The sequence below is a fragment of the Rana temporaria genome, chromosome 2 (assembly GCF_905171775.1).
Source record: "Rana temporaria chromosome 2, aRanTem1.1, whole genome shotgun sequence".
NCBI lineage: Eukaryota > Metazoa > Chordata > Amphibia > Anura > Ranidae > Rana > Rana temporaria.
Genome location: NC_053490.1, coordinates 87618467 through 87633146, shown reverse-complemented (window position 1 = coordinate 87633146; position 14680 = coordinate 87618467). Strand labels below are relative to the sequence as shown.

Genomic DNA, 14680 nt, shown 5'->3' with positions numbered 1-14680 from the left:
TATAGGACAGATCAGAGTGTATAGAGGTGTAGTTATAGGACAGATCAGATTGTATAGAGGTGTATATATAGGACAGATCAGATTGTACAGAGGTGTAGATATAGGACAGATCAGATTGTATAGAGAGGTGTAGATATAGGACAGATCAGATTGTATAGAGAGGTGTAGATATAGGACAGATCAGATTGTATAGAGAGGTGTAGATATAGGACAGATCAGATTGTATAGAGGTGTAGATATAGGACAAATCAGATTGTACAGAGGTGTAGATATAGGACAAATCAGATTGTATAGAGAGGTGTAGATATAGGACAGATCAGATTGTATAGAGAAGTGTAGATATAGGACAGATCGGATTGTATAGAGAGGTGTAGATATAGGACAGATCAGATTGTACAGAAGTGTAGATATAGGACCGATCAGATTGTACAGAAGTGTAGATATAGAACAGATCAGATTGTATAGAGAGGTGTAGATATAGGACAGATCAGATTGTACACACACACAAACATATGTATAGATATAGGACAGATGAATGTACATAGATGTGATATTAGGTAGGTGGACATGATCTCCCGCAGACTATATACCGATCGATCTCCCGGGGTGTCGGGGCCCGGTGGTGACCCGGGTGTTGGGCTCAGGTTATCCCGGGTCAGCCGTCACCTTCCAGCGGGAGGCGCTCAGTCAGTAGTAGGCGTGTCGTGCCGCGTCTCTCTTTACGGCGGTGTTTGCAGCAGCGGCGTGTGCAGTGTGAGGACAGGAGAGACCGGCTGGATCCCGGGCTGTGTGTGAGTGTGTGCGGCTCCTCTCCCCGGCCGCCTCCCTCCTCCTCCTCACCATGGACTATGACTTCAAGCTCAAGCTGACCGGAGAGCGGGAGCGGGTGGAGGACCTGTTTGAGTACGAGGGCTGCAAAGTTGGAAGAGGCACCTACGGGCATGTGTTCAAAGCCAAGAGGAAAGATGGGTGAGTGTGTGAGGGCCCTGAGCAGGCCCGGGGGCCCCTGGAGAGCCATGGACGGGCCCGACCTGTGTGCAAAGGGGGCCACACTGAGCCCGGGGAAGAGGAGGGGACAGGAGGACATCTCTATGTGTGTGTATATATACACCCCATTATTGTATATACACCATTCTTCATAGTCACCCATCATTATATATACACCATACCCCATCATTATATACATCCTACCCTCCATAGTGTGTGTGTGTATGTGTATATATATATATATATATATACACACACACACACACACACACCTACCACCCCATAATTATACTCTATTGTGTACACAATTTTTCATAGTCCATTATACACACATTACACCCCATTATATATACACCATAGGGCACCCTATCATTATATCTACACCCCACTATATATACACATCACACCCCATCATTATATCCCACGACACAGTTCTCTATAGTGATATATACCCCACTCATATATACTCATATCACTTATATACACGTGATACCCCATAATTATATGTATCTTGTTTCATATGTAATACCTCTTAATTACACATACACCCCACTATAGGCACATTGTACCCCATCATCATATACTGTTTACCCCACAACAAACACTATTCTTTGTAGTGATATATATCACATTTCCCCACTATACACATATCCCAGAAATTGTGTGTATATGTGTGTATGTGTATATATATATATATATATATATATATTCTCCTCCATAGTAATATCTCATTATATAGTCAACACCCCGTTGCAATATCTACACTCAACTATATATATCATACCCCATAATTATATATATTTTCTCTCTCCCCCCCCCCTCTCTATAATTACACACACCTCACTATATACATAATACCCCCAAATTATACCCCACTGTAAACATTACACCCCCACTATATACATACCACCCCATAATAATGTACACATAATACCCCATGATTGTATGCATCTTACTATATACATTATGCTTCACTAAATAACACATAAATATATCTACACCCCACTATATACATAACCCACAGTAATATATCTCACTATATACGTAATGCTTTATAGGTGTGTGCCTAGGTACCAGGTATATTCTCGCCCTCGCTCTCTCTCTCTCCAACAAACACCATAGTCCTAGATATCCCACTATACACATAATACCCCATAATCGTATGTATCCTACTTCATACGTAACACTACTACTACCCCACCATATGTACGTTATACCTCACTAAGTACATAATACCCCAAAATGATAGCCCACTGTACACATTACACCACATAGTAATATGTATATATACACGCTCACTATGAAAATAATGTGTACCCTCGCCCCTATACACATAACACCCCCTGATTATATACATTATACCGCACTATATGAATAACCCATAATTATATCTGCACCCCACTATAAACATAACCCACAGTGATGTATACCTGACTATATACATAATACCCCATATTGTGAATGGGCACAGGGCTAGGATACACCCAGCGATATATATATATATATATATCACACACACACCATGCCCCATAGTGTACCTGGGCACAGAGCTAGTATACAGCATATCCTACAATAGTTATATGTAATGCCTTGTGCTGTTCCTGGGCACACAGCTGGCATTTATCAGTGGTTTCATATATCCTACTGCAAATACATAACGCTGCCCCAAACTGGACACAGTGCTGGTGCATACACTAATTATAGTTCTATAATGCCCCATGATGTGCCTGGATGCAAAGCTAGTATATATTATAGATGTTGTGCCCTATGGCATGTATCATATATAGCCCTATAGTTTGAGCACAAAGCTGGCATATGTCTTATAGAAGGTACATAATGACCCGTGAGTTTGAGCTGGTATGTGCCATACTATATGTTATGTACATAATGCCCCATAGTGTGCTTGGGCACAGAACTGGTATATATTGATTGTGTGTAAATATATACACACAGAAGTTGGTGTATTATATTGGGTACACGAGTTCCTGACATGATGCTCTAAAACATCTACATAATGAGTTGTTGTACAATGACACTTGGACTATATAGAGTTAATACTGTATTACTAATGAATAAGGAACACCCTGGGTTAACCCTGTGAAACTGTATATTGCACTGTTAGATAGACTAGATTGACTGTTAGGGCTGCAACTAACGATTATTTTCATAATCGATTAGTTGGCCGATTATTGTTTCGATTAATCGGATAATAGCCTTAAAAAAAAAAAATCACATTTATTTTTATTTATTTTTTTGGCCAATTTGTTGTTGGGCAGATTACAAAACACAAATTGCCACAAAAATACATTACATGCTTTTCTGCAGCTTCTCCATTGTATATTGAACCAAAAAAATAAATAAAAATAGCACCGTTTTGCGTTAAAAACTCCTTGTCCTTTCCAAACACGCAGCAGCTGAAAAAAAATCATGGATGTGAACCTGTCCCATAGGAAAACATGTAAATGAACTGTAGTGTGTTTCTGCAAAAAGCACCAAAAAACAGAGGTGTGACCCAGGCCTGAGATGTTTGGTAACATAATGGGGTTAAAAAAACAAAAATAAGTAGAAAAAGAGCAAATAATCGCTACTGTAAGGGGTTCATTTTTTTTACTGTGGGACAGTGAGAGTAATATTTACAGTAGTGATTTGCTTTTTTGTACTATAAAGGGCTAATTTTAGTTTTTTTTTTAACACCATTATGTTTCTGCCCGATTAATCGATTATGAAAATTGTAATCGATTAATTTCATAATCGATTAGTAGTTTCGGCCCTATTTCTATGTATATTGTTCTCTATTGCATAAGCATGTTTGTCAGGCAGAGATTATCTTTTAAAATCAAAGTGTCAAGTGATTGGATACAAATAATGTAATTATGTAACTTTAGTTACGTTATTGTAACTAGTAATGTGTGTCATATTTGGGCTAACACACTAAATATAGAGAACGCTGCATGGAGCTAATAATTTCCTCGACAGAAGGTGTTGTGGGGATGAGGACAGACCTGTGTTCTTTGCAATTTATAAAAAAGAAAGTATGCAGGGCTGACACTGCATGCTTAGAATTTTGGAGCTGTATTGCCGGGTCAAAGAGGACGATAGAAGCACATCAACAGGTATCTTTCTGTATTTGTAGCTTATTAAAAAGGGGGGGGGATGTGCACATACCAGGCCCTGGTGGGGGGGGGGGAGTTTGTGCGCACACATTCCAGACAGATGCTTTTATTAAGGCATCTTCCACATGGGGCACCCTCTGTTGCAGTCCGCCTGCTCAACAGGGAATCTGTCCCCACCAGGGCCTGGTTGGATGCAAATTGCCCGCCTGTTCATTTACACCTGTCTTCCATCAGATCCAATCTAGACCGATGGAGAACGGATCCCCATCCGTCTATTTTTTAATGGATCAGATGTCAACTGCCTCATGTCGGTTGACACCTGCTGCTCCATAGAGGGCAATTGATGGTCCGATCAGGTCTGCCTAAAAAAACTGACAGGTGGACCCGATCAGTCCGCCCGTGTGAAAGGAGCCTAAAAGATATTGAACAACGTAAAATCCAAAAGTCCGGATGGCTGCACTCCAAGACAACATCCAACTCTGTGTAAAAAAAAATGCAATAGATATTAATATACAAAATAGTGCAAATTATACATAAAGAAAACTAGTGATTTCAATTGTATCTATCAATAAAAAAAAATCCAAATGTGAGCGGTGTGAAATCTTCAGCAAGTGTCCATATATTCAAACACCAATGTGTACCTTCACCAAACACTACATGGCTCCTGCCTACCAGAACTCTTTGACTCCTATTACAGAGCAGTCAAAACGTCTTTTTATGTGGCCAGGCTTCCACCACTGAGCCACCCATGATCTCCACTTCAGGATTAATGGGTCACCCTCCAGTTCAACCCGGTTTCATAATTAAAAGAAGAGCCAGAGGAACTGCATAGTGTAAAATTGATCAAAAGCACTTTTTGTTAATTGTAACCTAGTTTAAAAAAAAACAATAAAAATGGCACATGCGGGAATCATGGCTGGTCCGAATAGAAGGGCGGACCGCTTTTGCGTTTCCCTTCAAATGGCATCTTCCGGGGCATGGGAATACAATACCATGACACCAAGTGGACAGTAATGGTCAATGCGTTTCATACTATCTCAGCACTTGCTCTCATGAGTCATGCTGTCCTCGGTGTTGAGGTTTTGTATTTGCTTGCTTTTTCTCTATAAAGCTGAATGTTGTCTTGGATTGCAGCTGTATGGACTTTTGGATTTTTCCTTGCATGGCGTGAGATGAACTGGGCTGTCGCCTGAACTCAGGAAAGGTATGGAGGATAGTGCCGGTCAGGCCACCTGGAGCAGCAGCTTGTCTGTTACACTATGCTGTACATTGGTCCACTTACCCATATATACTCGAGTATAAGCCGACCCAAATATAAGCCGAGGCACCTAATTTTACCACAAAAAAACTGGGCAAACGTATTGACTCGAGTATAAGCCTACGGTGTCCATCTGCATACCTCGACTGAAGTTTAACATGGGAGTCTATGAAATGGGTGCCTGGCTTTAAAAAATCAGTGCTCCCCGGCCGTAGGTCCCACGAACAACAAACTTTTCACACTTGTAGGGGACCTACGACTGGCCGGTACTGTGGGTCCCCAAAGTCTGGGATATCGGGCGCAAAAAGGTGACTCGAGTATAAGCCATGCTTATACTGGAGTATGTACAGTACTACAACGTATTAAAAATTGAAAAATGTGCACACAAACTACTGTGCAAAAAAATAGTTGCTATAGGTAGATGTAAAAATTGGGTGAAATTAATATATATTGAAGAAAAGTGCTGACTTGTGAAATGTGATGAAACGATTAAATGATTAAAACTTAAAGCCGGGGGTTCACCCTAAAAAAAAAAAAAAAAAAATTCTTTACCATACAAACGAGCATACTAGCGTCGGCTACAGTATGCCTTTTTTTTTTTTTTTTTTTTTTTGCGCTGTACTTACGGTTTAATCCGTAATTTTCGTTTCAGACTCCGGCCGGGAAATGGGCGATCCTATGAAGAGGGGTACATGATTGACGTCCATCTATGGCGCGTAATGCCTTCCGAAAAAAGCCAAAATAGGACGCGGACATATACGGCACCTGCGCAGTCAGCTGCTAGTCTGTGCGCAGGTGCCGTATAGCGCCGTGAAGAGCCGAGTCCTACTCCGGCTATTTTCGGAACGTGTGACGTGCCATAGCCGGCCCTCAATCGTGTTCCACTCTTCATAGGAACGCCTACTCCCCGTGGGAGTCTGAAACTAAAGTTACGGATTAAACCGTAAGTACAGCGCAAAAATAAAGGCATACTGTAGCTGATGCTAGTATGCTAGTTTGGATGGTACAAAGTTGTGTTTTTAGGTGAACCTCCGCTTTAAGAATGAATCTAATAAAATATTATTGCCCTGATAAGCCCACCAGGGTGGGGGGGAGTTTGTGCGCTCACATTCCAGACAGATGGTTTTATTAAGGCATCTTCCACATGGGGCACGCTCTGTTGCAGTCCGCCTGCTCAACAGGGAATCTGTCCCCCCCCCCCCCCCACACCCCCCCACTAGGGCCTGGTTGGATGCAAATTCCCCGCCTGTTCATTTACACCTGTCTTCCATCAGATCCAATCTACTAGACCGATGGAGTAATTGAAAAATCTAGTGAAATTTACTGGATAAAATTAACAATGGTATTAAATATTGGAAACGAGAAATAAATATGGTGGTTTATATAGATTATCCAATGTCCCAAATATACCCATATTGTGTAATACCGTAGGGTAGTTTTAAAACTTGGTGGCTTTCAAACTTTGCCAATACAAACAAAAATGTAAACCTTGTATCATCCTAATTGTGAGCAAAAGCATTGACACAGCCTGGAGGGGATGGAAGCCGCAAAACCCACAACAGAGTGCTTGTGCGTTCTACGAAAACATGACTTGTGCGTTTCGTCATCTATCGTGAAGTCATCAGAAATAAGAATGGGTTTGGTCATAACCCATGTTCTGCTAAACCCAGAAGGAAGTGGTCCATGCTGGGCCAATCGGTTGCATCCAGTGAAATCCCACTCTGTAGCTGCATGTGCACAAGGACAGGGATGCTTATGTCATCATTCCCATAATCTAGCCATGTGATCATATTAGGTCAGCAACATTGACCTAATATGGCATTGTGGCTATTTAGGTCAATGATGTCGCCAGCTTTTCTTTGTGTAAATGCAGTGGCAAGTAATGCCCTGTCCACAGCTGATTTGGCCTGCGCTCACCGCTTCCTTCTTGCTTCAGAGCCAACCCAAGCTCATCCCTGAATATAAATATCACATTGTAATATGTATGACTAATATACTGGTTTGGTGTCCTAATGCACAAATAAATAATGTTGTGCATACTATATTCTATTTACATAACAACTCACACTTGCTGCAATATATTTTGTTGCAGATTTTCAGATATTAAAGATGTTCTACAATTACAATTGAATTCTCAGGCACTCAACCTATATAGTATATTTTCAAGAATGAACCTAATGCAGAGTATCCACATATTTATAACAGATGCTCATGAATGACATACTGTATTTTATACAAATACACTCTGGGCTAATTAAAACGCACTGTGTGTAATTTAACCACTTCAGCCCCGGACCATTTTGCTGGTCAATGACCAGGCCACTTTTTGCGATGTGGCACTGCGTCGCTTTAACTGAAAATTGCGCGGTCGTGCGACGTGGCTCCCAAACAAAATTTCACAAAAAGGGCTTTCTTTTGGTGGTATTTGATCACCTCTGTGGTTTTTATTTTTTGCGCTATAAACAATAGAGCGACAATTTTGGAAAAAATACTTTTTGCTATAATAAAATAGATTTATGACATTTATATTATTATTATTATTATTTTTTTTTTTTACTAGTAATGGCGACGATCAGTGATTTTTATCGGTACTGCGACCTTATGTCGGATACTTTTGACACGTTTTTGGGACCATTGGCATTTTTATAGCGATCAGTGCTATAAAAAATGCATTGATTACTGTAAAAATGTCACTGGCAGGGAAGGGGTTAACACTAGGGGGCGAGGAAGGGGTTAATTATGTTCCCTAGGTGTGTTCTAACGGAAGGGGGGGGGGACTGACTAGGGGAAATGACAGATCGCTGTTCATACATTGTATGAACATGCGATCAGTCAGTTCTCCCCCCTGTTTACACACACAGCTCTCGGTTCTCACTCTGTAACCAGCGATTGCGGGTGCCCGGCGGTAATCGCACGCGTACGGCACCAGGGGCGAGCAGGAGGCGCGCCCCTAGTGCCTGAAATGCGAAATCACGTAATATTACGTGATTTTGTGCAGCCAAGCCGACCTGCTGTCGTAAAACTGCGTTAAAATACTATACTGTGTTCCCATGAATGGTGCACGCATATTTAATTTGCAAAGGTATACTGCACTGCTAGATACCCATAATTTAAAGTATACAGTGGGTAAAGTAAAGAATCACCCTCCCCTTTAAAATCTAATTTTGTTGCTTTTACAAGTCTGAAATTAAGTTTTGTTTCCAGCTGTATTTACTCAGTGCAACTTAGAGCATTTAAGTGAAAACTCTGTTCATATCCCTACGCAAGGGTTCCCCCCCCCCCCCCCCCTAGAACCGGGCTGCCAACCTAGCTTGCATATCTGTAATCCCCCAAACAAGGCAAAGACCCAAGCGAAGTTGGCAACTACAGACCGATCTCCCTAATCAACAACGATTTAAAAATGAAAAAGATTCTAACAGACTGCCGTCCTTCACTGGTTCTTATGTTCACAAGGACCAGGTGGGATTTATCTCAGGGAGGCAGGGGCCGGACCAGATAAGGAGAGTCGTAGACTTAATTTCACTCATGAAGTCTGACTGGGATAGAGGTCCTCCCCAGGAAGGCTACCTCCTTTCCATTGATCTCCAGAAAGCCTTCAATGCGGTCACCTGGCCCTACCTCTTCACCATCCTACAGAGATGGGGCTTCGGCCCTGATTTTATAAAAACTCTGGAAGCCCTCTACTCATCACCTAAAGCCCAAATTAGAATGCAGGGACACCTCTGACCAGTTTCCAATACTAAAAAGCACCAGGCAAGGATGCCCCCTCTCCCCCCTTTTCACCATCACAATTGAAACATTAGCGATAGCCATAAGACAACACCCTGACATTCATGGAGTCAGATGTGGTTATTCGACCCATAAATGTGCACTGTTTGCTGATGATGTCCTCCTCTTTGTCGCGTCCCCCTTCATTTCCACCCCCAACATTCTCCAACTTCTGAAGGACTTCGGACTGGTCTCAGGCCTTTAGGTAAACCTGACCAAGTCTACTGCCCTTAATATCTCCACTCCCCATGACCTTGTAGATAGACTAAAAAGTCACTTCCCCTTTCTCTAGCTCATACCTGGGCATACAACTCTCATCTAAAATAGACCTGTTTCACCAATATAATTTAAATACCCCTCTATACTCAGATTAACAGAAGACGTTACCCCAAGGTCGCTATATAAGTTGTCCTGGCTAGGAAGAGTGAATGCGGTCTCTGACCTTACTACCCTGGGTTTTATTTTTTTTTCCATTTCTATAACCAAACAATTTCTCGACAAGCTGCAGTCCACAATTATCCACTTCATCTGGGGTAAAAAGGGACATTTTTAGATTCAGAAAGAAAGGGGGTCTGGGCTTACCTAACTTATGGTAGTATTACCAAGTGGCCCAACTCAGTCAATTTTCGATCATATACTCCAGAGGCCAGAAACCAGACTTGGTAGTCATCGAATGTCAAGCGACCCCCCTTAACCATACCCTAGATTTCCTAGTTTGAAGCCTGCATAGAAACTGCCCCCAATCCTGTCCCCCCACGCTTTCCCATTTCTATGACTGTGTGATTCACTATACAAGCTGAACTCTGACTTCTGCCTGGCACCCTTTAGCACATATCTTCCACAATCCCCAATTCCCGCCAGGACTAAATATCAAGGCCTTTAGGTGGTGGCTTGACAACTGCCTATACAGAATATTGAAATTTTTCAATGCAAATGGCCTCCTCACCCTGAGCTACTGTGTCTCCAAACTGGACATGCCCCCTTCCGAAAAATTCCGATACAACCAACTATCGCACTTCCTGCGACAGGTTTGGAACAGTTCTGAGAGTCCACTTTCTGTAACCCGATACGAGATGTGGTGAACCTCAACCATGGACGTGATAGGTGGAATCTCCCTGATATACTCGGCCCTGGCCGATCCTTCGGAGAAAGCGGCCTATATGCTGAACTGGGAACGCGACCTGGAGATCAATTGGATCTAGACACCTGGCACTCCAACTTTGCCCGCTCCTACAGAGGGATCCTTTTAACAATACCGTTGTAGAAGCAGACCTCAAGGTCATGTCCCGCTGGTACCTCTTTCCTACTCGTCTCACCAAATTTTACCCTCAGTCTTCCCCCTATGCTTTAGAGGCTGTGGCCACTTGGGTTCCCTCCTCCACACCTTTTTGGGAATGTCCCAGAATCAGAACGTACTGAAACAAGATTTTTAACCTAATCCGCAAATCCACTGGCTTTGCGGTGAAACAAGACCCCGCTATCGCGCTCCTCAATAGCCGAATCCCAGATGTACCAAAATTTACCCAGATCCTAATCCCACTTTATTTTCCTGGGGGCCAAAATAACAATAGCCAGAGCATGGAAATCTCCCGGTCTCATTTCACCTGACTAAACAAAAAATTTCTTGGATAATGTCTCAAAAAATATCCAACATCATCTTGGACATGTTAGATAAATTCAAACTCGCCTGGGATCCCTCGGCTAAGAACATCGGGGTGTCCCTACATCCCTAGGAAAGAAGATTCCTTACGATGTTATGGTAAGCCAAATTCATAGGTTCCCCCCCTCTTCTCTCTACCCCCCTACTAGTCTCCTCTCCCCTATGTTTTCTGGCTCCTCTTACCACTCTTCCCCCCTCCTGCCTCCTCTCTCTTCTTTCCTTTTTTCTTGTTTTTGTTTTGTCATCTATGAGCCGATGCAGGCTGTTGTTGCATCTAGCTGTAGCACAGGCCCTGGTTCAGCCGGGCCGAAAGATGGATGGTATGTGCCACAGGGAGAGTGAGTCTTCCATACTCCCCCTTACAATCTTCTAAGGTTTGCAATCGCTAGCCATTGCTAGTCCTGGAAAATAAAATTTCACGGCTCTCATCATTCATTATATTCCTGGTAAGCATGATGCACAGCACTCTGCTTGCAGAATCGGGCGGAACCTCCCTGACTACCTCTTGCACAGCAGGTTCTCAATTGGGGTGCGAGAGGTGGCGCGAGGGAAGGCCGTTGGCTGAGTATTCCTAATGCCTTTGTTTCTTATGTTGATTGTTACTTTATGCAACTATATATTGAAAATTGTCACTGTCCAACTTTGTACAAGTGATATTTCTCAAACATACACCCCCATAACAGGATATTACTACCTCCTATGCTTCACAGTAAGAGGGGTGTTATTTGGTTGGTGAGCTGTATTAGATTTTTGGCAGACATACAGTACCTTGAAAAAATTACCCCTTGAAATTTTCCACGTTTTATGTTACAACCAAAAGGGTAAATGTATTTTATTGTGATTTTTATGTGATAGACCAACACAAAGTGGCACATAATTCAGCTTCTCTTTTTACAAATATGTGAAGAAAAGTGTGGAGTGCATTTGTATTTGGCCTCCCGGAGTCAATACTTTGTAGAACCGCCTTTCACTGCAATTACAGCTGCAAGTCTTTGGGGATGTCTCTACCAGCTTTGCACATCTAGAGAGTAAAATATTTGCCATTTTCTTCTTTGCAAAATAGTTCAAGCTCTGTCAGATTGGATGGAGAACATCTGAACAGCAATTTTCAAGTCTTGCCACATATCCTCAATTGAGTTCAGGTCTGAACTTTGACTGGGCAATTCTAACACATGAATATGCTTTGATATAAACCATTCCATTGTAGCTCTGGCTGTTTAGGGTGGTTTTCCTGCTGGAAGGTGAACCTCTGCCCCACAAATGTAAGTCACATTTCACATTTATTTGTAAAAAAAAATTAGAACCATATATAATTTTTCCTTCCACTTCACAATTACCGTATTTATCGGCGTATAATACGCACAGGCGTATAACACGCACCCTAACTTTAAGAGGGAAGTCTCAGGAAAAAACTTTCCACAGCCCCCTGCGTATAACACGCAGGCACAGTTTACCCTCTATTTTCAGGGTAAAAAAAGTGAGTGTTATATGCCAATAAATACAGTATGTGCCTCTTTGTGTTTGGTCTATCACATAAAATCCCAATAAAATACATTCTACAATTTTTGGTTGTAACATGGCAAAACGTAGAAAATTTCAAGGGGTATGAATACTTTTTCAAGGCACTGTATTGATCGGTGTTGAGGCCAAATAATAATTTTTTAGTCTCGTATGACATAACACCCTTTTCCATGTGGCCTCAAAACCTTCGAGGTGCATTTTGCCAAAGCTCAGTCGTGACTGCGTGTGGTCTTTCTTGTGGAGTGGCTTTTTTTTTTCTTGCAACCCTCCCATAAAAGCTACATTTGTGGAGAATTTATGATATGGTCACATGCACACAATGACCACGCTTTGTCATAATTTCCTGCAACAGCTTCAGAGTTGCTGTAGGCCTCTTGGTAGCCTCTGACCAGTTTTCTCCTGGCTCTTTCATCCAGTTTGGAGTGGCATGCTGATCCAGGGAGGGTCTGTGTTGCACCAAATACCTCACACTTCTTAATAGACTTTACTGTAGTTATAGGCATTGATAAAACCTTTGACATTTTTTTTGTGTCCATCTCCTGACTTGTGCCTGTCCACAACTTTATCCTGGAGATCTGTTGGCAGTGCCTTGCCACCCATGGTTGATTGCTATCAGGGACTGAAATGCTCCAGGAAAGCGGTTTTCATGCGAAGCTAATCAAAATGATCACAGCTGAAAGTCCAATGGCTGTGTGTGCGCCATTTGAGAAGGTGATTTGCTACACCTGTTTGCATTTACAATCATTTTTAGGAGGGGGTGATCCTTTTTCCAACTCAATGATTCTGTTTTTTTATTTTTTTTCTGACATGTTTGTGTTCTATGTTTTCACTTAGATGTTATAAGCGGCACTGAGGAAATACAACTGGATAAATCAAAACTGTCTAAATGTGATTTATTTTAAAGGGGGGTGGTTCTTTTTCTACATTCACTGTATGTACAGTATATGACGTACCAATGGATGCGCTGAAAGGAAATTCCACTTTCTGAATAGTGTTGAATACTGTACATATGCCATACTAATGTACTAAAATTGGGCATTGTTGTAAATGGAGAAATGCATATATTGTACCATGCTTCCCGTATCCATTCACCCCCTTGTATTTTTTTTTTTTTTTTTGGTTTAATCTGGACCGAGCCTTGGTGGGAGCAGTTAGGTGACATTTGTAGGCTGTATTCTTTGAGGCTTGGTTCACACTGGTGCAATTCGGGAACCCTGCGAATCCACTGCCGGTTCCCACATCGCACCCGACTCGCACGGCAGTTCACACTGCCATATGCGAATTGCTGGGGAGTGTCATACAATAGTAATGTCACCCCCATTTCAGCTCACATATCGCACTGCGAACTGACAGTTTGCACAAGAATCGGATCGCATATGTGTGAACACCCATGCGATTCTGGTGCAGACCAAAAAAAGGGTCCTGGTGCGTGTTTGGTCTGAATGTGGTGCGATTTCAGCTATACAGTTTGTGTGGCTGAAATCGCATCACACAGACCTTGCATGTGATCTGAACAGCAATGCGGTGCAAATAACAGGAATGCAGAGTGTACAGTGGTAGGTAGTACATGCAGGATGGTGGAAAAAGTTCACACTGTAGTAGAGATAGAACTTGTGTGTGTGAGGTACAATTAGGATGATAGGGGGGGGGGGGGGGGGGGGGGTATGAATATGATATTCACTTGAAAAATGTATGTAATGTGTATCTTTGTATAGAGATGTACATGTTTTATTAGATATTTTTATATGGAAGAAAATAAAGAATATATAAAAGAGTGGTATTGAACACAAAAACTAAACTTTATTATATTGTAGCTTACCAATTCTTAGATGTGATGGCTGCATTGGTTTTCACATAAAGTAATATTTCAGATGCAAACAGAATCGTACGACAGTGGAAATCGCATTGTTTTCAAAGGTGCTGGTTCACACCAATGCAACTCGGCACAGCGTGATTTTGAAAAAGGTTTCTATGTTGTTTCTATGTGTGATTTCAGCATGATTTAAGCCCCATATAAAGTGCAAACCACTTCAAAGTTCCCTTTATGTTGCATTACACAATCGCACTAAAAGTCAGATCAATGTGGTATGAACCTAGCCTAAAGCCAGGCGCACACAGGCAGAATGTCGGGAGACCAATGCGGATCAAAAAAACATTCCGCTCTTGTGCATGTCGGTCTGTCTGACAGAAGCATGCTGGTAAAACAGCAGCCGATCAGTGCCCTCAGCCAATGATGGAGAGTGCTGATTGGGGTGCTCTGGCTGGGGGGGGGGGGGGCCCAGTCCCCCTATCAGAACACAACAGCTTAGTGGAGGAGATCACTGGACTAACCTTGCATGGTTAGTACAGCGCTCCAACCGGAGCAGCCACTTT

At 42.2% G+C, this 14680-nt stretch overlaps 1 protein-coding gene across 1 annotated transcript in view; it reads left to right on the top strand.

Annotated features, from left to right (window-relative positions):
* Window positions 1-718: 718 nt before the first annotated feature.
* CDK8 (cyclin dependent kinase 8) overlaps window positions 719-14680 on the top strand; it is a 106213-nt gene continuing 92251 nt past the window's right edge. Inside the window, exon 1 of the mRNA XM_040340492.1 lies at window positions 719-969. Within this exon, the coding sequence (XP_040196426.1) occupies window positions 842-969 (128 nt within the window). The 5' untranslated portion in view covers window positions 719-841. The remainder of the gene's footprint in view (window positions 970-14680) is intronic.